Source organism: Zalophus californianus, chromosome 10 (genome assembly GCF_009762305.2).
Source record: "Zalophus californianus isolate mZalCal1 chromosome 10, mZalCal1.pri.v2, whole genome shotgun sequence".
Classification (NCBI taxonomy): domain Eukaryota; kingdom Metazoa; phylum Chordata; class Mammalia; order Carnivora; family Otariidae; genus Zalophus; species Zalophus californianus.
The window spans coordinates 1,045,828-1,072,282 of NC_045604.1; the positions used below are offsets into that span (position 1 = coordinate 1,045,828).

At 58.7% G+C, this 26,455-nt stretch overlaps 4 protein-coding genes across 13 annotated transcripts; 2 read left to right on the top strand and 2 right to left on the bottom strand.

The window, feature by feature from the left end:
• Nucleotides 1-411: 411 nt before the first annotated feature.
• PYGO2 (pygopus family PHD finger 2) lies at nucleotides 412-4,391 on the bottom strand. Its single transcript, XM_027613727.2, has 3 exons — nucleotides 4,104-4,391; nucleotides 3,670-3,719; nucleotides 412-3,072 (listed from the first exon to the last, which is right to left on the bottom strand). Exons 1-3 carry the CDS (start codon nucleotides 4,204-4,206, stop codon nucleotides 2,005-2,007), a joined length of 1,221 nt encoding a protein of 406 aa, XP_027469528.1. The 5' UTR covers nucleotides 4,207-4,391; the 3' UTR covers nucleotides 412-2,004.
• Nucleotides 4,392-4,591: 200 nt separating this feature from the next.
• On the bottom strand, nucleotides 4,592-14,529 carry SHC1 (SHC adaptor protein 1). Of its 6 annotated transcripts, none has more exons than XM_027612678.2 (13): nucleotides 14,373-14,529; nucleotides 10,902-11,069; nucleotides 10,223-10,293; nucleotides 9,639-9,702; nucleotides 9,393-9,512; nucleotides 9,098-9,151; nucleotides 8,868-8,919; nucleotides 8,593-8,719; nucleotides 7,705-7,906; nucleotides 7,541-7,610; nucleotides 7,326-7,460; nucleotides 6,936-7,174; nucleotides 4,592-6,207 (listed from the first exon to the last, which is right to left on the bottom strand). In XM_027612678.2, exons 2-13 carry the CDS (start codon nucleotides 11,064-11,066, stop codon nucleotides 6,079-6,081), a joined length of 1,428 nt encoding a protein of 475 aa, XP_027468479.1. In that variant the 5' UTR covers nucleotides 11,067-11,069; nucleotides 14,373-14,529; the 3' UTR covers nucleotides 4,592-6,078. The 6 variants fall into 6 exon arrangements, with proteins under 6 accessions (XP_027468479.1, XP_027468473.1, XP_027468474.1 ...); XM_027612672.2 differs by lacking the exon at nucleotides 14,373-14,529 and adding an exon at nucleotides 13,511-13,982; XM_027612673.2 differs by lacking the exon at nucleotides 14,373-14,529 and adding an exon at nucleotides 13,511-13,979 and having other exon boundaries at nucleotides 7,326-7,457.
• Nucleotides 14,530-14,787: 258 nt separating this feature from the next.
• CKS1B (CDC28 protein kinase regulatory subunit 1B) lies at nucleotides 14,788-17,965 on the top strand. Of its 3 annotated transcripts, none has more exons than XM_027613937.1 (3): nucleotides 14,788-14,929; nucleotides 16,743-16,870; nucleotides 17,462-17,965. In XM_027613937.1, the coding sequence occupies exons 1-3, from the start codon at nucleotides 14,871-14,873 to the stop codon at nucleotides 17,512-17,514; spliced, it is 240 nt and encodes a 79-aa protein (XP_027469738.1). In that variant the 5' UTR covers nucleotides 14,788-14,870; the 3' UTR covers nucleotides 17,515-17,965. The 3 variants fall into 3 exon arrangements, with proteins under 3 accessions (XP_027469738.1, XP_027469737.1, XP_027469736.1); XM_027613936.1 differs by having other exon boundaries at nucleotides 17,625-17,965; XM_027613935.2 differs by lacking the exon at nucleotides 14,788-14,929 and adding an exon at nucleotides 15,293-15,758.
• Nucleotides 17,966-20,877: 2,912 nt separating this feature from the next.
• Nucleotides 20,878-26,187, top strand: FLAD1 (flavin adenine dinucleotide synthetase 1). Of its 3 annotated transcripts, none has more exons than XR_004819369.1 (8): nucleotides 20,878-20,914; nucleotides 21,380-21,573; nucleotides 22,970-23,714; nucleotides 24,240-24,387; nucleotides 24,812-24,910; nucleotides 24,991-25,180; nucleotides 25,671-25,882; nucleotides 25,970-26,178. XR_004819369.1 is itself a non-coding variant. In XM_035722300.1 (8 exons), exons 2-8 carry the CDS (start codon nucleotides 21,493-21,495, stop codon nucleotides 26,103-26,105), a joined length of 1,473 nt encoding a protein of 490 aa, XP_035578193.1. In that variant the 5' UTR covers nucleotides 20,878-20,914; nucleotides 21,380-21,492; the 3' UTR covers nucleotides 26,106-26,187. The 3 variants fall into 3 exon arrangements, 2 of the variants coding, with proteins under 2 accessions (XP_035578193.1, XP_027467434.1); XM_035722300.1 differs by having other exon boundaries at nucleotides 25,809-25,882; nucleotides 25,970-26,187; XM_027611633.2 differs by lacking the exon at nucleotides 20,878-20,914 and adding an exon at nucleotides 21,060-21,157 and having other exon boundaries at nucleotides 25,809-25,882; nucleotides 25,970-26,187.
• The last annotated feature ends 268 nt before the right edge of the window (nucleotides 26,188-26,455 follow it).

Below are 26,455 nucleotides of genomic sequence, written 5' to 3' on the forward strand. Positions count from 1 at the left end.
GCAGGGTGCCGATGCTACTCTTCTAGAAGGGGAGGGGTGGGGGTCTGGGAAGCGTCCCCACATGAAATCTGCTGGACCAGGGGCAGCCCCTTCCCACTACACTTGACCGGGGGTGCAGGGAGGGGGGTGCTAAACCCAGAAGCACTAACGGCACTTGTCCCCGAGGCCCTGGCTGCAGGCCTGGCCCAGGAATGTGCCCAGAAAGGAGACGTGTTTTCACTCCGGGACTCGGGTACGGGTGGCGCACTAGGGCCTCCCTTGGCTCCTCGACTAGTACCAGGATCAGTTCAGGGGCCCGCCGCCAGGAGCCCTGGGGCACATACGTATCCTCACCCCTCAAGCATCCTTCCCACCGGTGAGAGGCTCATTCCAACCTTTGTGTGCAGAAACAGCAGGAGTCCTTGTCTGGGTTTTCAAGTCCTTTTATTAATCCAACCGTACAAAAGACCCCCACCACATCTCTGCCACCCCCGTTTTCTTCCAAAAAGTAGTGGAGAGGAACAGAAGGACTGAGCAGACTCCTCCCCCAGGAGCCACTTACAAAAGGCAGAGATGGGGGTCAGGGGAGGAAGACATCACAAAAATAGCAACAGATAAAAGAGGGGCAACAAAACAACAAACACAACACAAAGCTGGGGGGAGGGGGCTGGTCCCTGGAAGAGAGAAGCCCCCAACCCCCTCCCTTCTTTCCCACAGCCTCAAAGCCGCTGCCCCACCTGGGCAGCCAAATGCGCTCTGCAGTGCATTTGCTAAGTCTTCACAGGCTAGGGTCCCCAGAGAAGCGGCCAGGGGACCACTAGCTCCTCTCTGGGCCACGCCTGTGCCTGCCTTCCCCACCCCACTGAGGAATGTGTGCTTGAGCTGCAGTGCAGGGCTCCCACCAGGCCCTGGGCCCATCTCTGGCAGGCAGTGCCTGAAAAATAAAATAGGAACACATAAAGCCCAGTGCAGGCTTCTGGCTGAGAGGAAAAACCGCTAATCACCCGGTCCAAGATACCCAGAAGGGCAGGGAGAGAGAAACAAAACACACCCAGACCCTGGACTGCACCTCAGGACCACAGCAATGGCCCCCCACGGGCTGGGACAGGGATCCTTCGATCAGATGAGGTATAAGGGTTCTGTGCCTTTCCAGGCTTCCCTTCAGCCGAGCCAGGGAGGCAGAGGAATACGGGGCCAAAAGCTCTAGACCAGCGCGGACAAGACCGTGCAACAAATGGGCGAGCCGGGGAGGGCCATGCGAGCAGAGTCCATGTTCCAGGACGGTCTGAACTTCAAATATCCCGGTCTGTCAGACCGCATATCCCAATTTTTGGCAAAATATGGTCATTAGGAGAAAACCCCATAAGAGGCTGAGAAAGGGCCAAATGGCTTTGGTATGAGGGACACATGTCCGGACATCATCTCTTACCCACAGACAGTCTTAAAGCCCCAAATCACCAAGAAACTGCCCCAGCCAAGAGCTCTCCTGCTTTTTCAAGCTATTTGGTTCTCTGAAGGGGTAGGACTTGGGTTAAGTCTTAGGAGGAGGCAAGGGGAGGGTGAGAAAAAGGAAAATTCCCCATTTATTCCCTAAAGCTGTCTCCTAAAGCCCATGAAAAGGCTACTGCAGGGATGGGACCCCAACTCCTCTGGCCAGAACCTTTTACCACGTCACTCCAAACACTAAGGCTGCAGCTGTGGGGCTCGCTAGGAGTGTTAGGCACAGGTGCTGGGGCGTCCATCATCTGCCCGGAGGAGACCCCTGCCCTCCAGATCTTCCTCCAGCCTCTCTTCTCTTGCAGCCACACCCCTCAGCCTTCGGGGACTGGAGCCACCACAATGCTCGGCAGGGCTTTGGTTCCCTGGATCTCTGTTGATCTCAACGTGTACGTGTAAGTTTCCAGAAAAGTGAGCAATCCAGGCTCTTCTGCCTGCCCACCTCAGTTCCTTCTCTGCCCCCAGGAGCCACTGTGTTTCTGCCCCATGGAGACGGGAAGCCAGTGGAAACCATCCCCCTGGTCGGCATCACCCATCGTTAGCAGCCACCAGCTGCCCCACACCCTCACGGATGTACACAGACTGGATCTCCTTGGTCTTGAGGCAGAGATCGCAAGCCCAGACGGCGGAGGCCTCGGTGGTCAGCAGCCCGTACGCGCTCTCTGTCATGCCTGTACACTCACGGTGGAACCACTTCTGGCAGGAGGCCTCACACAGGATGGCGTCCTGGTCATCATTCACCTCACTGCGACAGGCGCCACACGGGTACACCAGGCCTGGGGGAGGCTGGGGCCCTGAGCCCCCACCCGCCTTGCTGGGGGGTGCCAGGCTGTTGGCATCTGGAGTTCCCCCACCCCGCCCACTGCTGTTTGGGGGGAAACTGGGCTGATTTCCATTAACAGCAGCGGCTGGGGAGCCTGAGTGAGGCTCCTGGGGAAAAGCAGTGGGAGCAGGTGGATTCAGGGGCTTTCCCCCATCCTCACCACCAGGGCCAGGAAAGCCAGGGTCCGGGCCAGGGAAGGGACTTGTGTTGGGGGGCAGGCTGGGGAGCCCCTGACCAGGTCTCTGGAGAGGAGAAGGGCCAAAAGGTGCTCCTGGCTGGGCAAAGCGTTGGGGGAGAGAAGGGGGGCCCAGCTCCCCTCTGGGAGGTTGTCCCATGGTGGGTGAGATCATGGGGCCAAATCCCCCCACCGGGCCTGGCATCATCTGCCCACCAGGAGGGCTGAAGTTCTGACCCAGAGGCTGGTTGAAGGGTTGGCTAGGAAAGTTCATGTTGCCTGGGGGTGGGTAGCCGGGGCCCTGGGGGGGCATGTTGAAAGCAGGGCCCATAGGGTTGGGAGGGAAAGGGGGGGGCTGTCGACGAAGAGGCTGGGGGCCCCCTCCACCCCCAGTGCTGTAGCCTGGGGGTACCTGGCCTGCCATGCCCCCCTGTACACGGAAGCCTCCAAAGGGGACAGGACTGCCAAGGAATGGAGGGGCCGCGCCCCCCACCTTAGGGGCTCCGAAGTCATCCTCAAAAGGGTTGGATGCAACCAGGTGATCCACCATGGGAGTCGGGGGTGGCGCAAACTCCGTCAGATGTGAGTATGCAGGGCCCTAGTGGGGAACAGATGAGGGAAAGAGGTTCATGGGGCGGGGGGAACACACAGCTAAAAACCAGGAGAGCAGCAGAAACACAGAACGTGTTCTGGACGCTCCCAACGGCCAACTCGGATGTAAATCGAGAGAGACCTCAGACTGCAATAGAGAAACAGAGGGTGGAGAAAGCAGGCAGAACTGTGCCGGGATCCCAGCTCTGACGCCGAATAACCTCAAGACCCTTGGGCAGGCGTTCCACTTTTTAAAGCCTCAGATTTGTCTGTAAAATAGGGACAATGCCTACCTCCCAAAACTGTTAAAGCGCCATTATCACAAAGTGCTGGAGAAATCATTACCAAAAACCTCAGTTAAGTGGTAGGTGTCACCTACCAGGAGCGAACCAGGACAGGAAACGTGGGGGGAGAGGAAGACCCCCGGCCTGACTGATAAGATCAGTGGTCCCACGGCCTGACCGCCCCCACCCCCCGTTTGTTAGGAAGTGGAGCGAAAGGGCCAGAAGCAGAGCAGCTTTCTCTTCGCTCCGCACCTGGGCAAGGTACACACCCACGGCAGCGGGGGCTACGAACGACCCCACGGCCATCAAGCCGCACTCACCTGAGTGTTGGACTTCCTTCGCTTCTTCTCTGGGCTCTTCATCTGCAGACCTGGAAGCGCAGCAGAAGGCGGACACAAACAGGTTTCCCTGAGGCTGCCCCACCGCCAGTCCCCCGGACGCGCCTGGAGCAGCTCTTCTAACTCGGACAGGCGCTCGCCCACTGACTCCACCAATACGAACAAAGGTGCCACACGAGACACGCTGCACGACCACACTCTCAGCCGCCTCTTCCTTTTAACAACAGACCGCCCCTCCGACTCCCCGGGGGCTCCGGCCGTCCGTGTGTCTCCCAACCCCGGGATCCTCCATCTCGGACACCCGACCCCCACCCCTCCCGCCCGAGCCTCCCGTCGGGCCCCCGGAGCACCCGCCCCCGGCCCCCGGCCCCCGGCCCCCCGAGGGCCCCGCGGGCCCAGCCCCTCGGCGCTCTCACCGGCCTTGCCCTGCTTCCTCCCGGTGCCGGGCGGCGCAGGGGGCGGTGCGGGGCCGCCACCTCCCTCCAGCTTGTCCGGTGGGGGCGGCGCCGAGGCGGCCATGGGGCGGGGGGGCCGGGGTCAGCGGTGGCGGGGGACGGACGCGCCCTCGGGCGGCACCATCGCCGGGAGGGGCGTCGGGGCGCCCGCGAGGAGCGGCCAGGCCAGGCGGTGAGGCCGGGGGACGAGCGGAGCGCCAGCCGCCAGCCCGCGGCCACACCAGCAGCAGCAGCGGCGGCGGCGGCGGCGGCGGCAGCCGGAAGCGGAAGTCGGCGCGGCCGCCACCAGCGCGCGGCGAGGGGGCGGGGCCCGGGCCGGACCACCCGGCGGCCGAGGGGGTGCGCGGCGCGGGCGGGGACACGTCCGTGCGGGAGGGGCCGCCCCCCGCCCCCGACGGGGTGGAAGCGGCGACCGAGCACGGGCAGCAACAGGGACCACGAAGCCGAGGTACAAGAAAGAGGGACTTTAATGAAGAGGATTTCCCTTTGGTATAGTGAGACCCGTGGAGACACCGTGTCAAACGAAGCGAAAAGGCCAGGACCGAGACCTAAACTCGCAGCGGCAGGACGGGCTCCGGGGCTCCGGGCCGGCGGGGTGGCGCAGGCGGCCTCTACCAGGGCCTGTCACTGCAGGTGTGAAGCTGCTCACACCCCTGCGGCCCCCCCGCTTCGCTCCGTCCAGTCCTGGCTCAGGATCTGCTTCTCAGACCCCGGTCTCTGGTAGAAAAGAGAATGCTGTCGGGCCCAACTGCCTCGAAGGCTGGGAGGAGGAAAATGCCAATCATTGTAAAAGGGCTTTGAAAAGTCAGAGGTGACGTGTACACGTAATTGATTATTGTCATTTTGTGCTGAAGATAAGCCATGGAAAACAAGGAAAATAAATCTACAGCCCTAAAATATATGCATATAAAATAAATGCCTTCCCAAATCTACAGATGGCATTTGGGGATTGTCTACTGCTTTCGTCTCAATGCCCCCGTTCCTGCCTCCACAAATCCGCCTGGGAGAGTTACCAGTTGAGGAGGCCCGAATCCAGTCACCGCCCCCACCCCCACCACCTGCCCACCCCAGTAGGAGGCGGCAGGGGTAGAGGCTGCAGGACCAAGGACTATGCTTTGGCTGTAGAGTATAATATGCATGCAACATCGGGGGGGGGGGGGGGGGGGAACGACTTACGAAATGTATATACAGACCCCTTGAGTGAGGGGCCCCCCCCTGGCCAGGAGGCACTGAGCAAGGGAGGGGTCCATCCCCCCCGCTGGCCAGGAAGGGGGGCTCTGAGGCAATCTCTAAGGGTTGCCTATCCCCAGGGAGAGGGGACAGCTGCCATTCCTGCCTCTGTTTTCCCAACCCAAACTGGAGGGGGTGCTGAGCAAGGAGAGGACAGGGTCCCAGAAGCCAAGAAGGTGTCAGCACCCCCACACCCTCGACCTCAGGGGCTCAAGAACTCTTTGCATAAAATATCTTCAGACCTAGGACATGGTCAAAGGCACAAAGTTTAACCACTTGGAGGGAGGGCTGTTGAGAGGGGTCTGGGGTACCCTGAGCCCAGGGGTAGACCAAAGGCGTGATTCATTCCCCCTTCCCTGGAAAGGTGATTGCCCCATTAGGCCTTTCTCACTTCAAGGAGGCATGCTGCCTAGGCCTCAAGCACCCGCCTTCTTGGGGAAGGGGGTATCAGATTGGCACAGGAAAGGCCCAGGGAAGGGAGCCACTCTGTACAGTAATACTTTGGTAAAGTTTGGGGAGAAACAGGATTCTACCCCCGGCTACTGACAAACCCTCGCATTCAGCCGGATGCTGAACCATGTCCACACTATTCGGGGCTCCACCACAAGGCCAAGCCCACAGAACACTCCCAAATGAGGTCCTGAGAATCAAGGAATAGGGTGGAAGGGGTGGGAGGGCCCCTTCGGGGAGAAAGCACTGAGATGGATCACAGCTTCCGCTCCACGGGCTGCTGTAGACACAGTTCACTGCCCGCAGAGATGATGGGCAAGTGATTGTCCACGTGGTAGCTGATGAGGTGGCTGACACTCTCAAAGCGGTGATCCTTTGTCCGAACCTGAGGAGTGAATTCAGGTGAGGAGTCAACTAAGACCTCTGCCCCCGAGACTGCAGAAACGGGAATGTTCAAGGGGGTTGAGGAAGGAGAGAGAGACCGCGACGGGAGTGCTGTCAGTCCAGATCGCTGAAGCTTCTCTAGAAGGAATCCACAGCCAGTTCCGGAAGTGGGCAGAGAGGACATCAGCCCCAGAAACTGAGAAGCTGGGCGATATCTACTCCCCTGACCTAGAAGGTGGCATGTCTCAGAGGGGGACACACACTACAGAAAGATGGCGAAAGGAGGCTGGGATTGCTGTAGCAAAGAGCCCAAAGTCAGGAGGGACAGGGGGGCGGGGCGGACAGGCGACAGGGCGCCGAGCTGAGCCCTGAGTCTGGAGGTGCTGGGGAGGTCCCTGGCTCCTCTTGGAAAAGGAGACTTGGGGTTTCCAGGCTCTAGCCATCTGACGCTGGGCATCACCACCTCTCCAGGATGGTGTCCTTGTCAGAAGAGGGGCTCAGGCCAGCTAAACACCTTCTAGCTCAGACGCACGTCAGGGCTGGGGAATTGAGGACTGAAAGGAACAGAGCTCGGGCTCAGGGGTATGAGAAGGGAAGGATGCCATCCCACTGGGAAGGGTGCCCATATTCACATGCCAAGCAGGGAAAGCGGGAGGCGGCGAGGGGAGATGCATGGCTACGCAGGAGCCCTTTCTGCCCCCCCACAACACACACCGCTGCTCCACTCACCACGCCCTCTGGGTCCACCAGCAGCAGGTGCTTGGGCTGCCCACTATGCAAGCCAGTGAGCACATACTGTCCTGGCGTGGTCGTGCTCTCCCGCACCAGGAAGTCCCCGTTGAGCTGCAACAGAGCCTCAGCTTCCCGCCGGCTCAGCTTCCCGTGGAACCAGGGCTCCCCTCGGAGCTGTTCAGCCATGGCCACGGCCTGGGCAGGCGGAGGCACCCGAAGGGCATCTTCGAAGGGCTCTGGGGGTTGAGAGAGGGGGCAAGAGAGGCAGCTGGCACAACACAGGCCAGGACCCAGACCTTCAGGGAGCAAAAGCCTGGAAGGAGAGCAAGGCAGAAGAGGACCCGAGTGGGAAGACACAGATGCAGAAAAGGAGAGAGGAGCACTCACTCATGTCAAAGAGGTCTCGGGGCGTGCTGCCATTGATGGCAGGATTGGGGGGCCCAGCCCCACCCCCTGCTTGCCGGGCCTTGTCTAGGTTCTGGACGTTGACATAGGAAGGATCATCAAAGAGCTCTTTTCCTGCTGAGGAAAGGGAGGCGTCACAGTGACGCCAGCCCTGCCTCCTGCACCCCTGCCCCTACACCTCCCCGCTCCCTTCACACCTGCACAGGGTGGTGGAGGTGGCATCTGTTTGCGAATTTCTGGGTCTCCCCCAACAGGCTGCCCCACCGGCTGCAGGGACAAAAATAAGATGAGACCAGAAGCCCAAACCAGCCACTCCCATCCCAGGTCCCAGGCCCAGCCCACCTCCATCCAAGTAACTTACCAGCGTTGCTCCCAGGTGGCTGGGGGTCTGGCCAATGGGTGGAGTGGGTCGAGTAGCCCCAAGGGGGGGGGCTCCTTCCCGAAGCCTCATGTCCACCACTCCCCCAAGGGGGGGTTCCTTCCCGGGGAAGTCATTATAGTACTGGTGGTCAGGTGGCTCTTCCTCCTCCTCATCCCAAGCTGAGCCATCAAAACCAGTCATCCTGAGAGGAACAGGAGGGAGGGAGGGCACAGACAGTGGCCATGGGCCGGGCACTTCCTGCAGGGCGGGCCTGAGGCTGGCTGTTTTCTAGACACAGCCGTGCCATCCTCCCGGGAGCCCTGCAAGGTAGCTATTACCTCCTTCCGCAGCGACAGAAGAGAGATGAGGCTCAGAGGTGGAGAAACTTGCCTGTGGTTTCACAATTAAAGGGTTGCGGAGCTGAGTTATAATATCAGATTTGATTTTAGAGTTCATGCCCTCGATTATCATGCTATCTCCCAATAGGGAGAAGAAGCACAAGGAGGCAAGGGATGTGCTCCAAAATAGTTCAATCTCCTCTAAATACTCAATAGCTACCGGCCTTAAGGTGGGAAAGAAAGGTAGAGCTCTCAGGAAAAAGACATCCTCCCTCCCTAAGGATGGAGAAACGGGCAAGAGAGAGAGACAGGCTGGCAGCGCGGTGGCCCGGCACGCGAGAGGAAGAGCGGGCCTGCAGCAGACAGGGCCCGGCCAGACTTTCCTGACAGCCACAGGAAACGCAAGAATAGCAGGAAGTGGGAAACACGCACACAGGTTATTTTCACCCCCGACCCTCTCTGGGCTCGAGTGTGAGCAGTGGAGCAGACCTGCTTTCTCCATTCGGACCTGGGGCCCAGAAGCTGCCCCTCACCCTCCGCACCCGCTCACCTGTCATGAGGGGTGACCAGCTTGGGCGGGTTCCTGAGGTATTGTTTGAAGCGCAACTCGAAGGCCTGGCCGATGGTGCTGATGACATCCTGAGCGAGCCCTTCGGGACACTCCAGGATGTGGCAGGCTGGGGGCACAGCAGAGGCGGCCTGCTGGGAGGCGGCGCAGCCAGGGGCCCTCGTCTTCCCGGCAGGAGCCCCTGCTTAGCTCCCCAGGTCCTGCTCACCTGCCTCTCGGATAGCTGGCCCCACCCAGCGCTCCCCACCACGCCTCACCTCTCTGATTCACCGGGTCTTTGGCAACATAGGCGACGTACTCAGCTGTGTCCTGGGGTGGGCAGGGTCAGAAGCAGCCCCTTAGCTCAGTTTTATACAGCCCACCTCACCCCTGACCCCTACACAACCCAGGCCTTCCCAGGCACCACTTTGATCCCAGCACACCCTCTTTTCCAGCTGGTGTGGCCCCTACTCTTCCCACCCCCCCCCCGCCCTGCTGCCCAACTCACCGGGTCCCCACCGGACGCAAAGGAGATAGACTGCATGTGGTGGTTGGCGATGATCTGAGGGTTAGTGCAGGGCACGGAGAAAGGAGGGAACGGCATGGGTCAGGCGGCCCTGGGGCACCTGGGCACCCCCAGCCCCGCCCCACAGCCCTGGAGTGTCAGTCCCTCCCTTTTGGCTTCTTAGCCCAAGTCCCTCTAAGCTCCTCCGTCCTTCCTGTCTTAGCTCCTGGCCCTGTGACCAGGCCCCGGCTCAGCCCTCCCAACAGCGTCTCTAGCCCCCTCACCCAACCCCACCAACCTGTTTGCAGTCCGCGGCCATAAGATTGAGGCTGCTGGTAGAGACGGTGAGAGTGATTGGCATCCCCGCAAATTTCAGGTTACTCCTCCCCAGGATGGAACTGAGCGGGCGGCTACAGGGCTAGGGAAGGGCCCAAGGATCTCAGAAGGTGGGGGTTCTCCACTCCAGGAATCCCCCACCCTCTGCCTTTTGGCCTGCTCCCCCACATTTCCCAGCAGCACGCCCAGCCCCATCGGCCCCAGGTACCTTTCTCCTCCTTGTCGCCCCCTTGGCACCGGGCACAGCCTCACACACCAGACTGATGGCCTCCCTGGGGAGAAAGGGGTCCTTAGACCCAGAGCCTGCCTCCCACTCAGCTGGGGCTGCCACAGGGCAGGGGGAGGGGAAGACCAGGCCAGACTCCAGGGGCACTCCAGGCTCTTTGTCGTGGTGGATTGAATTAAGGGCCTTTAATATTTGATGACATGGAGAGGCCACTTCCTGGCTGATTGGGTTAGGGCCTCAGTGGGTCTGGCCCCACCCCCTTCCAGCTACCAAATGTCCGACTCCCTCTTCCCAAAGGCAGCAGCAACCTTCCACCCACCCCGTTCTATACTCAGGCTCCAGCTGCCGGCTGGCTCTGCCACCTCCCCCACCACTCACAGGACTGGATAAGTAAGAAGGATCCAGACCAGAGGTGCCTCTTTTCATTCAGACTTAGACTCACTCCCCTAACTTTCTCTCAATCCCCTTTACCTAAAGAGAAGCCATGGCTAGCAAGCGACTAAGACCCATTCCCCTGCTCCCCGCACTAATCCTGGACTCCCCCCGTCTGCCCCCTCCCCACTAACCTGGTGACCTGGGTGCGGGTGTTGAAGTCCAGGGCACGCATTGACTGCAGAACCTCCACACAGCCCATGTACTGAGGGAGGGATGGAGGGGGACAAGTCAGCCGCCTCCCCCCACCCCTTCACAAGGAGCCGTGTGCCTTTTCCCTACGTGCTCCCTAAAGAAAGAGTAAAGACCAAGTTTTGCGCTGCCTGCGGCTACACCCCACTACGTGCAAGATCAGAGGAAGAAGGAGCAGAGGAAGGGGCAAGCTAGGAGGGCCTCGGGCATCTGGGAGGAGAATGTGGGGGGCAGCGACGGGCACTGGGGGTGGGAGGGCAGGAGAGGGGGTGGAGTGACATCCCCAGAGGGAGGAGGCTGGGGGACACAATCAAGGCTCACTCATTCCAACACTTACTAAGGGCCCGCAATGTGCTGGGCTTTGTGCTAAGCATGGCGGGGTGAGCAGGGGGGGGGGTGTCACAAGAAGGAAGGGGCCCAGGCAGAGTTGGAAGGGGAGGGGCCGCAGAAGCAGCTTAGGAGCTAGAAAGGTATGAGAAACAGGACCCTGAAACCAAGGGAGGTGCCAGGAAGAGCAGAAAACAAGAGGTTCGGGTAAGGCTGGAGCGAGCAGAGGAACCGGAGGGGTCCGGGAGGGGGGAGGCAGGAGGGAGGAGGGAATACGGGAGGATGTTCACTTACCCGAACCAGGTAGGAAACCCCGGGTCCCATGACTTTGTCGTTGGGATGCAGCCAGCCCCGCGTGGGCTTATTGACAAAGCTCCCGTGGCGGGTCCACTCCTCGCCCCCCAGCTGGCCCCCTTCCACCCGAGTCCTGCGCCCGCCGCCTCCACTCAGCTTGTTCATGTCCTGGAGGAGGGGCAGGGGGCCTGAGTCTGGCATGGCCACCCCTACGATCCCCTCCCCATCCTCAGCTGCCCTTCCTGGCTCCCCCTTTGGCCCCAGGCGCCCCCCAGCTGGGTTGGCCAGCTTCAGGTTGCTCATCCGGGGGAAGAAGGAGCACAGGGTGGTGGGACTATCATCCCCAGGCAGAGGTGGCAGGATGGGCCCCAGGGACGAGGCCGATGGGGAAGGCAGCTCCTCCGGTGGGGTGGACCCCGAAGCCCCCTCCTCCAGCGATGACAGAGACTCATTCCGAAGTGGGTTGTACTTGGGCTTGGGGGGCAGGAGATCCATGGCTGCTGTGAGAGGGAGGCTGCTGCCCAGCCCGGCCCCCCTGCCTGTCAGGGCAAGGGGGCCAGGCAGGGGGCATCCCCAGGCCCTTAGTCTGACCGGGCCTCTATGGCCCAGGATCTCAAGGGTCCTGGGGAGGGTGAGGGACAAGAGGCGCCAGCGCCCCCGGCTCAGACCCAGATGGTTCCAGGCCCCATCCCCGCCCAGCGTGGAGCCTCTTCTCGGGCTGAGAAGAGAACAGGCTGGACCCAGAGCTGCCTGGCTCCTCCCCAGGGGCGGAGAGCTAAGGCCAGAGACCAATCCCGAGGACAGTGCTGACTCACAGGCTGCAAGGGGCTAAGCCCCCACCACAGCCCCAGCCTAGAACTCTGGCAGGGATAGAGCTCTCCATGCCGCCACCCCCCCCCCCCCCCCCCCCCCGCCCCCAGACAAACCACCAGTAATCTGGGGAGGAGTAAAGTGGGGGTGGGAGGGAAGGATGTAGGAATGAGAAGGAGAGGGAAATAAGAGGAGGTCTGGATCAATCCACACAGGACATGGGCAGGTCAAAGAGAGCAGGAAGCTGCAGGAGGGTAGGGGGAATGAGAAAGGAAACAGAGGGAGCTGGGGGTGGAAAAGGGAGGGGATCCCTGAGCTCAGCACTCTCCTTCCTGTCGTGGTGGAACACTCAAATGCCCCCCTCCTCCAGGCCAGGCCACCCCTATAACACTACCACACAGTCGGGTGGTGGCCCCAGGGAGCCTGGGCCATTAGCACCCTCTGCTACCACAGCTGCGGACAGCAGGTTAAGAAAAGGGGAAAGGATGGAAGTGGTCCCAGTGGACGCAGAGAGGGGCCAAGAGGAAGAGCAAAGCTGGAGAAGTAAAGGGAACGAGGTCCAACCTGGGTGGCGCACCAGGCGGGAGCTGGGGCAGAGGACAGGCTGATGGGGCCCTACCACGGCATCCACCATGCCAAGGAGCAGCGGCCCCCTGCCCAGCACTCTTCTGTGCCCCCTTCCACAGGCCGAGTCAGCAAAGCAAGCTGTCAGGGGCGGCTGGGTGGAGAGGTGGCAGGGCTCTGACCCGCCAGACAGGTTCATACCCCTCCTCTTGCAGTGGTGAGTAGGGAAGGTGCAGGTGTCCACCACGGAGCACAGTGCCCCCCAACAGCAGGGGCAGAGTCTGGCTGGAGGAGATGGGAGAGTGAAACAATTCTCCAAGAGAAGTGGGGGCTCCAGGCCAGCACAGGATAGAGGGGGCAGAAGACAAACCTGTGCCAAGGGTGCCAGGGGTGGGCTGGGGCTGGACACAGGGAACAGCCCCACCCATCCCTTCCACACGAGGCTCCCAGACACAGCTCTGCTCGAGGAGGCCGTGGAGGAAGGGGCAAAGTCACCGAACAAGAAGTAGGAGAAAATACATACGATCCGCACGCTCACTTTGGGATTACCTATTCTTAAATTCCAGAAGATACAAAGACGCAAACTATAGCCATTGATACTACTAGCATTTAAATCGTGTTAGATACTGTGCTAAACTCTCTCCCCTGGTCTTAGTCACTCCATTTCCTCAGGCCTTCAGCTCTCAGGCCTAGAGAGATTGAGGAAGGGGTTCTGCCCTGGCCTCGCACGCCGCCCCCCCCCCACACACAGGCCAGGACGCCCTCCTCCTGCGGGAGCCCGCACAATCCAGAGGCAGGGAACAACCAACAGGTGTGGGCGTTTGGAAGGAAAGAAAGAGGAAGTCGGGCTCTTTAAATTTGCATAGGAAAGGAGCTTGCCTACTGTGAGTCGGGGTGGCTGGGTGTGGGGGAGAAGCTGCTCGTGGCTTCTCGGCCCAGCAGGGAGGAGGAGGCAAGTAGCAGGAAATGGCGAAAGCCTCAGGAATGTTTCCAGAAGGGAAGGCTGGGCGAGCGGGACCAGAAGGAATGCCCAGACAAGAACTCTGGTTAGGGGGCGGAGAAGAGCCAAAGAAACGGCGGAGGCTGGGGAGTCCCTTCCAAAAAAAAAAAAAAAAATCAAACAGCAAAAAGGTCACTGCCCCCTCCACCCACGCCAAGCCACCGTTTTCTGGCAGCAGAGAACTTTCGCCCCTGTCGCACCCGCAGGTCACACGCCAACAAACCCATGGCCCTACCAGGTCCCGAGGTGCAGGTGTGAGACCTACAGCTGTCTCTGGGGCGGAGTCGGTCCTGGGCAGGGAAACTCCGGGGCTGGGAACCCGGGAGCAAGCCCCTCTCCCCGTCTCGCGCCAAACCCCAAGTCCAGCCCCCGTCCAGCGGGTCCACCCTTGGCAGGGGGCAGGGGGACGTAGAGTGCTGCCTCGGACCTCGCACTGCTCAGAACCGGGCGGGGCACTTTGACTTCCCACCTGCCGGAGCAGGAGCGCTCGGGAGAGCTGGGCCCGAGGCCCAAGCGAGAAAAGGGAACTCTGTCTGCAAAGGGTTTGAGGACCCAAGACAGCGCTTCTGAGGAGGGGACCGAGGTCCCACTCGGAGCGTTCCCGAGGGGGCGTGGCCCCTAGGTCGCGTGCACGGGGGCCTTCCAGGAGGCGAGGCCCCCCGCACGGCCCGACGTGGTCAGGGAAGGGGCGGGGCCTCAGGCGGGGCCCCCGGGGAGGCGTGGCCTCCCGCGCCCGGCCTGTCCGCCGAGGGGCGGGGCCCTGGCCCTCTGGGAGATAGGCTTTTTGATGGACCCGTCGCCAGGAGGCGGGGTCTCGGGGAATTGGAAGAACTACCGTCAGGTTTCTTGCAGTAGGGCTTGGAAGCATGTCCGGGGGTGGGACTTCCAGGAAAGCTGGGCGGCAGGGTGGGGTCGTGGACAATAAACAGAAAACAAATCGGGGTTCGGGGAGCCCCTGAAGATGGGGGGTGGGACTTCCGGGGAGGGGGTCTCAGGGGGGCGGGACTTACAAATGAAGACCGGAAGTAGGGTCCCGGGAGAGGGGTTCCGGGGTGGAGGAGTGGGTCACCTAAGGAGAGGGAGAAGACCCAACTCACCAGGGCCTCATGGAGTCTCCGCACCGCACCGCGGCTCGATTTTGTTCCGGATCACGACACTGCCTCCTTAGCTGGCCGTTCCAACTTTCTCCCCGGCCTGGCCTCCTTGAAGAAACTTTATTGCACCCACTTCCGGCCTCACTAACCCCTGACCCTCTACCTCAGCGTCCCTCCTTCAGCCGGCCCACTTTCCCGAATCCGCCAATGGCAGCGCGAGAACGCGCACGGGGGCAGGGATAGCCAATTAGAGGCGTATTTTTTTACGTACGCTAGTCCTTGACGAACGTAAGAAGTATTCTCCAATAAGGACTCGAGGAGAAGAAAATCTAAGCCAATCCGAGGCTTGAAGGTGGAGTTGTCCCGCCTTAAATCAAGGGGACCAATAGGGAGCGCGGGCGGCGTGTTTGAAAGCGAGGCCAAAGTGGGTGGGAGCGCGTGCTGCTGGGAGTTGTTTGGAGGTTGGCGGCGCGGGCCTGACGGTCCTCAGACTGAGCGATCATGTCGCATAAACAGATTTACTACTCGGACAAATATGACGACGAGGAGTTCGAGTACCGGTTAGTGCCGGCGCGGGGGCCGTAACGAGGTCGTGAACTTTGACAAGTGAGGGCTGAATCGACAGGACCGACGCAAGCGCGAGAGACTCCCAGGACGCGGACGGGGACGACCGCGGAGAGCGCAGGGCGCATGCGCGAGGGCCTGGCGGCGCGGGGGCGCGCACACCCGGCGAACTCCGAGTCGGCCCCGAGCGGGGCGGCGGGCGGAGGGGGCGTGGCTAGAGCTCGAGGCTGACCCCCTCCCCACCAAGACGGGGTTCTGAAGCGTTCTTTGAGCTTCCCCCGGCACATCGAACTTTGCCTTGTGGAGCCTGCTGGGAAGAGGTGGCCGCGGCGGCGCTGCAGGATTCCTGGAAAGGGGGCGTGGGCGTGCGGGCTTGCTGCGGGGAGGGCTTGGAGGAGAGACGGCGGGGGCCTGCTACCTGCCCCTGTGATGTCTGCCCGCGCGCCGGGGCGCCGCAGGCTCAGCGCGAGCACAGCCCACGGCCCCTGCCTCCCCCGACCGAGAGTCGGAGCAGAGCCTGCCGGGCTTCGGGAGGAGGCGCTGGGGCTGTGCTGGGGTCAGGGACCGGTGTGGGGCGTACCACTCGCCGCTGGCTTGCGTCTGACGGATGCGGCGCCGCGATTCTAGGCCGGAAAATCGGGGGGAGCGAGGATTCTGCCCGAGTCGGCGTTCCAGGCATTCAGTGTGACGCTCACACCGACTGCCTAGTGGGTGTCTTGTCTTCCACCTCGAAGAACGTAGAATGGAAACTTGCCAGGCTTGTGTTCCTTTTCCAGCCGAGTGCGGGGCTCCGGGGACTCGGTGTGTGCTGACCCGCACGGGACGGTGGGCCGGCTAGCTTTCTTCCCCACGTCCGAGCTCCGCTGACTAGACTCTGTGCTTACCACCCTTCGCAGGGTTAGGGACCACCCTTCGCAGGGTTAGGGACCACCCTTCGCAGGGTTAGGGACCACCCTTCGCAGGGTTAGGGACCACCCTTCGCAGGGTTAGGGACCACCCTTCGCAGGGTTAGGGAGCTGTAAGTCGCGGCGGTGCGGTTCTGGTTGCCGTTGTTGTGAGGGTTTCTGTGTCTGAGCTGATTGGGTATCGAAGGCCGTCCCTGTGCCGGGGGCTTGTCCATTGAATGTAAGCCATCTTCACGTATTTAGACTAGAATTATGCCTTTGCAAAGAGTCTCCGCTACTAGTACAGAGAGCGTCTAGTATATTTTCACTGAGCACGATGGAGTCTATCTGGATTAGCCCAATTCATGTCAGAGTAATAATTTTTTACCATGAAAGGAGACATCCTTGGTTAGGAGAACATGGGGTTTCCCAAAAAGTTGCTCATGGCAACTCTCTTCAAAGTTAGGAAGATGAGAGCGAGGGTAGATTTTGGAGGGTGAGACATTTCCATTTCATCCTTTGTGACGGCTCTCCCACACAGCACTCCATAAGAGGCCTTTCTTCGCAAAACCAATCCTTTCCGAAATTACTTTTAATTATTAACACTGTGTGTGCTATGGGGCTGCCCTTATAGCCTGCTAGAGTAATCGGCAGACTGAGCTCCAGGAAGGCAGGAAAACAGGTGCTCGTTCACTTGAGTTAGGCATTAGTCATTAATGTGTGCTTTTTAACATACTTTGGTGAGGATTTACATAACTGGCCTTTATTTCTAGCTGCCTCTACCCCACAATAAGATTATATAAACTCCCTACCATCAGAAACCGATTTTTTTTCTTTTCTTTCCTCTCAGCTTTGTATGCAAGCTCTTCAGACTGCACCCTGTACTGATGTGAATTCTCCCCATCTTTCCATGTTTCTCTTACAGGCATGTCATGTTGCCCAAGGACATCGCCAAGCTGGTCCCTAAAACCCATCTGATGTCTGAATCGGAATGGAGAAATCTTGGTGTTCAGCAGAGTCAGGGATGGGTCCATTACATGATCCACGAACCAGGTTGGTGCGATGTCTGAAAGCAACCATGGAGGGCTCCTTCACTGAGGGAAAGACAGAGTGATGAGATCGTATAACCCAGAGAAATGGGGGGATGGTAAGGGTGCTTTATTGGTTCCTTACCAGCCATTTAGAAAAACTGGAGTGACCAAAAATAAAAGGAAAGTATCTGGGAAGTTCAGAGACAACCTGTCCCTGAAAAACCTCCTTTAATCTCTAGTTCAGTCTGAATGTACCCTTTTTTTTCTTAAGGCCACATATACCCTGGTAGAGGTTATGGCCCCTGCATCATTCTCCATCAGAAAGCGAATTCTTGGATGTCTTCCAAATAAGCCAAGGAAAGTGTATTTCTTGATAAGACACCAGACCCCAAGCTGCCAGGCAAAACTAATAAAGGCCCCCCGGGGCTGTGCAAACATAGCAAGGGAACTGACGCTAACAGTTCTCGGCTTGGCAGACAGGCCCAGCTTGTGGGTCTGCTTCTAAGGCCATATGCTTAAATCTTAATTTAGTCATAAAGATCTGAGTGGGTGATATCTGGGAAGTGCAGAGACCAGTGCGAGCGTGTCTCTTCGATTTCACTCACTCTTTCAGAACCTCACATCTTGTTGTTCCGACGGCCACTGCCCAAGAAGCCGAAGAAATGAAGCTGGCCGCCACTTCCAGCCTCGAGCTTTACACAGCTGTCCTTGCTTGCTAACATCTTCCTGATAACATCATTATGTTGCCTTCTTGTTTCTCACTTTGATATTTAAAGGATGTTCAGTACACTGTTTGAATGTGCTGCTCGAGCAGAGCCAACAGCACCATGGCCCAGCCAGATGAGCGCTCTTCGGGCTGCAGCCTCAGCTGAGTGTCACCCCAGAAACCATGCTGATCTCTGTACCCAGCAGAACACTCTTGGTAGATGGAGGAAGCATCTGAGAATAAGGCCATGGCTGTTACAGGGATTGTGTAAACTTGCTGTTTTGTTTTGTTTCCTGCCAGGTGTTGTATGTATGGTGGTTTGTTTCAATGTATTGGAAACTTTTCATTTTATTCAAGAAATCTGTTCCATGTTAAAAAGCCTTGATTAAAGAGGAAGTTTTTATAATCTAATTCTTTAATTGTAAAGGTTTTTTTCCCCTCTCAGGGTGAGCATTACACTCAGTATCATGTTTCTGATTATATTCCCTTTGGTTAGATAATGAAGTTCAGCTCTTTGCTGATAATGAGGTTTATTTCAACATTCAGGTAACTGGTTTTTAATCTACTTAAAGCAGATTTCTGTCAAACTTCTGAAATATATGTTGCTCTTGTTAGCCTGAGGTAGAGGTTATGTAGAGACGACATCTCATCAAAACAAATTAACCATTTCCTACAGTCAGGGGTGCTGCCTTTCACGCAGTCCTGGTATTTGAAGGGCACAGGAGGGTAAAGGGGGGAGGCCGTCGGCCAGAGGCTGCTCCTGCGCCCCACTTCCTGCCCAGCCTGAGGCTCTGGCGCACCTGTGGCCTGTTACCTTGGGGGGGGACGCGACAGTGTGTGCTATTTTTAGTGGCTGGTACTGATGCCTAAGTCATTCCTTAGCGATATTGCCTTAATTGGTCTGGGGTGTGGCCTGGATGTGGGAATTTCAAGCATTTTTATGCAGGTAGTTGGAGTATTAACCTTCGAGAAAACAGGTGTAAGCTGTAGTTGTTCAAGAAAACATCTCTCCAGGGTGTCCCTGGCTGGCTCAATTGGTGGAGTGGGCAGACTCTTGATCTCCGGGTTGCAGAGTTCCAGCCCCATGTTGGGTGGAGATAATAACGGTAGTGCTAAATAAAGGAAATGAAGCTTCTCCCTGTCTTCCATCCATTTCTTCTTATGGTGGTAGTTCAGTGGTAGTGCCTGATCCAGCAGCATCACCATCACTGGGACCTTGTTAGAAATGCAAATTATTGGACTCGACTCTAGACCTACTGAATCAGGAACTCTGAGGGTTGGGCCTAGCAATTGTTTTAACAAGCTCTCCAGGTGATTCTGGCGACCACTCAAGCTTGAGAACCCACTGACAAAGAATTGGACCAGAGCGTTTTTGTGGGAGGGGTGGTCAAATATTAAATCTTTAAGAAAAATAGGAGCACCTGGATGGCTCAGTCAGTTAAGCGTCTGCCTTCTCAGGTCATGATCCCAGGGTCCTGGGATCGAGCCCCGAGTGGGGCTCCCTGCTCAGCGGGAAGTCTGCTTCTCCCTCTGCCTGCCCCTTCCCCTGTTCATGCTCTCTCTCTGTCAAATAAATAAAAGCTTTAAAATAAAGATTTAAAAAAATGTTTTAGAAGGGGTGCCTGGGTGGGTCAGTTGGGTGTCTGCCTCGGCTCCGGTGGTCATCCCAGGTCCTGGGATCAAGCCCTACATCAGGCTCCCTTCTTAGCAGGGAGCCTGCTTCTCCCTCTGCCTGCCACTCGCCCTTCTTATGCTCTCTCTCTCTCTCTCATAAAATCTTTAAAAAAAAATTTTTTTAGGGGCACCTGGCTGGCTCAGTCCATAGAGCATGCAACTCTTGATCTTGGGATTGTTGAAAAAAACCACACACACAGGGCTTATTACTTGAGAAAGAACAGTCTAGAAGCCTGGCTCTTCCTTTCACTTGAGCGTTTTGTGGTTGCTGTGGCATCTCAACTTTTCTTAGCCTGTTGCCCATCTGTGAAATGGGCATCATCTATCTTGGGCTTTAGGAGAGTAAAATGAGGGTGGGTGTGGTTCAGCTGTTCTCCAAGTGATGAATGAATTTTTAGAGGTTTACTACAGAAAACGTAGTCTAGAGACCAGGAGCATCAGCATGACAAGAGAGCTTGTTAAATGCAGATCTCAGGCTCCCACCCCAAACCTCCTGAATGAGGGAGATTTAATCAGCCTATTAAGAAGGCCCCAAATGGGGGCACCTGGCTTGCTCAGTCGGTAGAGCATGGGACTCTGGGTGGTCAGTTCAAGCAGCACCTTGGGCATAGAGATTACTTAAAAATAATTTTTTAATAGTTTATTTTTTTATTTTTTTTAAAGATTTTTTATTTATTTATTCATGAGAGACAGAGACACAGAGAGAGAGAGGCAGAGGGAGAAGCAGGCTCCCAAGGAGCAGGGAGCCCGATGTGGGACCCGATCCCAGGAGTCTGGGATCATGACCTGAGCCGAAGGCAGACGCTTAACCATCTGAGCCACCCAGGCGCCCTAAAAATAAATTTTGAAAAAGGTCCCAGATTAAACATTTAAATTTAAGAAGCACTTTTAGACCGAAGGCAACTGAAATGAGAATAAGCTAGGATGATGTGAGAATCCGAGGTGGACACACGGCCCGTCCTAGTCGGCTGCCCTCACTTGTACCCGTAAGACCAATAATTGGGCAAAGGTGATGTTCAAACTGAGCACTATCCTGGAGCAAGGTGGGGCAAGGCTTTTTCTAGTCAACGGGGTTAAGTATATAGCTTTATCGTATATAACAGGTGAACGAAAGCTCACCTCCAAGATCTGCCTACTTCAGGCAATGCTGACACTTGGTGTTCCTACAACTTGCGTGCGCTACGGTATAAAATCCCTCTGGCAGCAGCCCCTGCGCCTAGAATTAGGGTTAGTGCCCGACAGCACGTGCACACAAGAATTTGAAAACAGAAGTGAGAGTCACGCCTCTCTTTACTTGCAGCCGCAGAGAGCGCACCCCAAAGCCCTTGGAGCACCGCCCACCACCGCCCCTTCCGCGCCCCAGGCCCGCGGGCCCGCCCCCCGCCCGCGCCCGCGCCCGCGCCCGCGCCCGCGCCCGCGCCCCGCCCGCGCCCGGCCCCCGCAGTTCCGGGTGGGGGTGACCACGTGCTTGTCGCCAATGACAACCCGGCGCTCCTCCCGCCCCCTGGCTACGGCAGGCGAGCGACAGCCGACTGCACCAATGGGCCCTTGGAGATCGTTTGAGCGACAACCGAGGTGACCAACTGCTGTGAGGAGGTGCGGGTGTAGGGCGGGACTCTGCGTGCGGACGCCGCCCGGGACGTGCGGGAGCAGAGGGCACGAGCCGGGGAAGGGCCGGAGAGGCAGGTGGGGACCTGGAAGAGCTGGGCGGGCTGCAGCGTGGCGGGGGGACGGGACTCCAGGCCAGGAAGGGTGCCGGCGCCTGCAGGAGAGGCGCCTGAGCTCCGGTCCGTGCCGGAGCGGGGGGGGGGGGGGGGGCGGTCGCTTAAAAGGGGTCGAGACACTTAAAAGGAACAGGTGCCCCGAAGAGAGGAGGTATTTAAAGGTGCAGAGGGCCGAGCTCGGCGCACAGAAGACATATTCAAAGGGGTAGGTGCTCGGGAGAGCAGGACATTTTAAGGAGACTAGAGCCAAGCTTAGAAGACATGTGAAGAGGCCAGGGCTGGGGTTTCTTAGAGGCAGAAATAAAGGGGTCTCTTGTCAAGGGCCTGGCGAGGTCTTCCTCTAAGGAAGGACGTGCACTCCTGCTCTCCCCCATTGTCCTCTCTGGCTCCTCCAGGTTCCCTTGACCCCAGACCCCCCTGTTTTCAGGCTATGGCCCCCAGTGCCCTGTAGACCTGGCGCGACTCCCGTGCTTTCGACCCCTATTTGGGGCCCTGGGTGGCTTCTGGAGGGCCTTGCCGAGGGGCAGAGAAGGCAGGACCATGGCATCTAGGGCCTTTGAACCTCCCTCAGGGCGCAGCGTGACGGCGGGCATCATCATTGTTGGAGATGAGATCCTCAAGGTGTGTCTGGGACAGAAGAGGGGGAGGGTGCGGCATTCTCCTGCCCTTAAGAGCCTGCTGCACATTCTGTTGAGGGGAGGCAGCCAGGGTGGGCGCCCCGTTGCTGCAGTAGGGTCCTCGAGTGAGTCCAACCTATTAGAGGGAGAGTGACCTTTTGTTCTTTCAGTTACTCTGTTGAAAACTTGTAGCAAAGTTGCTACAATTTGCCAAGCCTTGTATAGGGGTAGGAGGGGCTTTACAGAAATGACAAGGAGTCCATCGGTATGGGTGCATGTGCTATACACAAAGAGTTCTAGCCAGCCTGTTGGGAGAATGACCCAAGGCATTCAGCAGAGTGAGTAAGCAAAATAGAAGGAAAGTACTAGATGGAAGAAATCCCTTCTGAACAATCAGGGAAGTCTTAGGAGAGGTCCCGGTAGGCATCAGGTTTGTAATATAGCAATATTGACCCCTGTTTTTTGAGTGCTTCCTGGGGCCTGGCAGTGTGCTGATCATATCACATATACTTACTAATCCTTAGAACATTCCCACGAGGTTTGATACTTTTATTATAAATCTCAGTTAATAGATTATGAGACTGAGAAGCTTGACCAAGGTCACAGAGCTCAGGAGTGGTAGAGCTGGGATTCCAACCCGATTCTCTCTTCCTCCAGAGTAACCCTTACCCACTAAGCCCCCTGTAGAGAAGTAGAAGGAGATGGGGCTGGGAAAGAACATTGGAGACACACCAGAGACAGCCTCAAAAATTCTGCAAAGGAATTTGAACTTTATTCTGTATACGTTTGGAAACAACACATGGCTTTTGAGCCCAAGAGTGGTGCAATCACAGTAGCACATTAGACAGTTTAGTCAGGAGGCCCAGGGCGGAGTGCTGCGACCGGAGGCTGGGATCCTGGCCAGGGCGCTGTCGCCACTGTCCAGATAAAAGGTGCCAAGGACTCGCGTGGTGGCCGTAGGAACACAGAGAAGAGAGCAGGTGGGGAGACATTTCAGTAGAGGTGACAGCAGAAGGGCCCGACTGGCTGTGGACCGTGTCTGGGGATGCCACTGAGCAAAGGGACAGCTGCCAGGAATATGGTGGAGATGCCTAGTAAGTACATGGAGCCAGGGAACTGAGCTGTCAGGGTTGGTGAGGAATTGACCACGGAATCCATAAGTGTAGATGAGGTCAAGGTCAAAGTGCAGAGAAGGAGGCCCCAGGTGGATCATGCTCTCCCTGAGCACTCACGTGGATTTTCGCACTCCTGTGCCCAGTCCAGGCTCTTTGGTGGGGGGTGGACCAAGGCAGCGTCCCCCAAGAACATGGTGCCCCAGCATCAGGCAGATGCGGCTGTCGCCCCTTCCCCTTTGCCCTTCATCCCCACGGCCTTGACACCGTCCCCATCTCATCTCCCAGGGACACACTCAGGACACCAACACCTACTTTCTGTGCCGGACACTGCGCTCCCTGGGGGTCCAGGTGTGCCGAGTCTCTGTCGTCCCCGATGAGGTCGCCACCATTGCGGCTGAGGTCACTTCTTTCTCCAGCCGCTTCACCCACGTCCTCACAGCAGGGGGCATCGGCCCCACTCATGACGATGTGACCTTCGAGGCAGTAGCCCAGGCCTTTGGGGACGAGCTCAAGCCACACCCCGAGCTGGAAGCCGCCGTCAAAGCCCTAGGAGGGAAGGGCTGGGAGAAGCTGTCTCTCGTTCCCTCCTCCGCCCGCCTCCATTACGGCACCGATCCTCGCACCGGCCAGCCCTTCAAATTGCCGCTGGTCTCCGTCCGAAATGTCTACCTCTTCCCCGGCATTCCAGAGCTGCTGCGGCGGGTGCTGGAGGGGCTGAAGGGGCTGTTCCAGAACACAGCCGTGCAGTTTCACCTGCGGGAGCTCTATGTGGCGGCCGATGAGGCCTCTATTGCCCCCATCCTTGCCGAGGCTCAGGCCCACTTTGGGCGCCGGCTCGGCCTGGGTTCCTATCCTGACTGGGGCAGCAACTACTATCAGGTGAAGCTGACGCTGGACTCAGAGGACGAAGGGCCCCTGGAGGAAGGCCTGGCCTACCTGACCGCCCGTCTGCCCCCGGGGTCGTTGGTCCCCTACGTGCCCGACGCCGTGCAGCAGGCCAGTGAGGCCGTGTACAAACTCGCGGGATCAGGTAGGGGCCTCCACGGGGAGGGCTGCATGCCGGGGTGGCTCCCTAGGCCTCAGGAACGCAGGGGCTGTTGGCGGCTTCCTGAAAATCCAGGAGCAGGTGGAAGATGGCTGCAGTAAACGTAGGCCGCGTGCGTGCTGTCCACAGCACTGTGCTGGCCAGGGGGGTGTGGCTCGACAGGACAGTCATCCACCGTGCCCTTCTGGGCCAGTAGCGTGACCAGAAAGGCCCCCGGGCATGAGATGTCGGTGACGAGGGGCCTCCACAGCAGGGAGGTCAGCCCGGGAGCTGGGTGAGAGCAAACAGTGTGATCCGGGTAACAGAAGGAAACCAGGGCCCCCAGAGAGAAGACACTGAGGTGGGGCTGAATGGCCGGCAGGGGCACACTCTGAGGGCATGAGGGAGTCCGGACAGTACCTGGCCCACACTGGGAAGCCATGGAGATGTTAAGCAAGGGCGGCATGGCCCCCACTGCCCTCTGACGGCCACGTGCCTCTATCTGTTGGCTTCTTGTCCGTCCGCTTGCAGGGTCTTCTCTGGGGGAGAAGGTGGCAGGCGCCCTGCAGACCATTGAGACTGCCCTGGCCCGGTACGACCTCGCCCGCCTCTGCGTGGGCTTCAATGGAGGCAAGGACTGCACGGCACTCCTGCACCTCTTCCACGCGGCCGTGCAGAGGTGAGCCAACCCCTGGGGGCGAGACCTCAGAGGTCCTGTCTGCCCTGCTGTCCTGCTCCCCCCGCTAGGAAGCAGGGAGGGAAGGGGTGGCCGGGTGGGGTCTGGGAGGGAGGTGGCCTTGGTGACCTCCAGTTCTGTTCTTGAGCATCTGACTTGGGTGTGGCCCTGGGTCGTGAAGGCCATGAAGGCCAACCTCCCTGACTGGGCCACAGGGAGGTCGCAGTCCTGTTGGGAGGTGACATTTGCATACCTGAAATGGGGCTGTGTGCTCCCGGTCTGAGAAGTGAGAGATCAGAAGGGCTTCCCAGAGGAAGTGGGTTCTTGTGGATGGGAGCTGGTCCACCCGGGAGCCGAAGAGGACAGTGCGAGCTCTCTGAGAGTATCTCCCTGCCCACCCGGCACGCCCGTGCCCCCCCACCCCCAGGACGCGCCCTGACGCTCAGGAGCCCCTCCAGGTCCTGTATGTCCGCAGCATCTCCCCCTTCCCCGAGCTGGAGCAGTTTCTACAGGACACCATCAAGAGGTACTAGGGGCATGGAGGCTGGGGCTCCCGGGGGAGCTCAGCAGTGCCCACTTCTGAGTGCAGCACTCTCCCTTCCTCAGGTACAATCTGCAGGTCCTGGAGGCTGAGGGTGACATGAAGCAGGCCCTGAGTGAGCTGCAGACGCGGCACCCCCAGTTGGAGGCTGTCCTGATGGGCACCCGCCGCACAGACCCCTACTCCTGCAGCCTCTGCCCCTTCAGCCCCACTGACCCCAGCTGGCCTTCCTTCATGCGCATCAACCCGCTGCTGGTAACGGGGTAGAGGCTGTGGGGCCTCCTGTCTCCCAATCCCTGCCCATTGTGCACCCGGGTTCCCCATCCCAGCCTGGGGCTCAGATGAAGAGCCCCATCATCCGAGGAAGGCTGTGCCGTTGGGTCATTCAGCCTTCTGAGCGTTATTTATCGAACACCAAGGGCAAGCTTGTGCTTTCTCCCACTAGGCCTGTGCTGCCCAGCATGGTGGCCAGTAGCCACCTAATTATACTCAAAGCGCAGCTTACTAAAATGAAATAAGGAATTACTGAAAACCAGCAAATGGTAGGCTTTAAAAGGATGAATTCTGTGGCATGTGAAAATTCAACATTCAGTTCTTGACTTGCACCAGGCACGTCTCGGGTGGCCCCATGTCAGGCGCCCCGAGAGCCCATTTTCATGGTCTGCTCCCGCAGACCCACGCCATGGGGGGTTGGGGGCGGGGGGCCAGGATGAAGGCTTTCTCTTTCACCTTGCGTGGCCTGCAGAGAGCAAGCTGCACCAGAGAATCAGATAGGAGCCTTCCTCAGGGCCAAGAAGCAGAAGAGCCCAAGCGGGCCCCTTCCCAGGTGGCAAGGGGTGAGTGAGGAAGAGGGGGACTTTGTGACTCCGCTCTGACCTCCCAGGACTGGACCTACAGAGACATCTGGGACTTCCTGCGCCAGCTGTTTGTCCCATACTGTGTTCTGTACGACCGAGGGTAAGGTGCTGGGAGACGTGGGGGAGACATGGAGGTGCGGGGACGGAGAGCCACCCCCCACACTTGCCTCCCTTCTCCCGGCTCCAGCTACACCTCGCTGGGGGGCCGGGAGAACACGGTGCGGAACCCCGCCCTGAAGTACCTGAGCCCAGGAGGACAGCCCGCCTACCGTCCAGCCTACCTGCTGGAGAACGAAGACGAGGAGCGCAACTCCCGCACATGAGCCCGCAGTCCTGCCCACTGCAGGGGTGGGGAAGGAGGTGGTCCTGGGGTGTCGCCTGTCAATAAAGTGTGCCTCTCGTGTGCCTCTGCCCCGGCTGTGTCTTCCTGCTCCAGGGGATGGGAGAAGCAGACGTGGGCTCGGGGCTGGCGGAGCTCCCTCTAAGGGGCCGGGGTGGCGGGTGTGCCGAACAGACTGGACAGGAGCTCACACCGACGGTTCTGAAGGCCAGCCTCACGGGGCAGGGGCCGGGGCTTGGGCCAAGCACCAGGGGAAGGAGCAAGACAGACCGCGCCCCGGGGTCTTGAGACCCAGGCAGGAAGCTGAGCAGGCCTGGCTGCAGAGCATAGAGG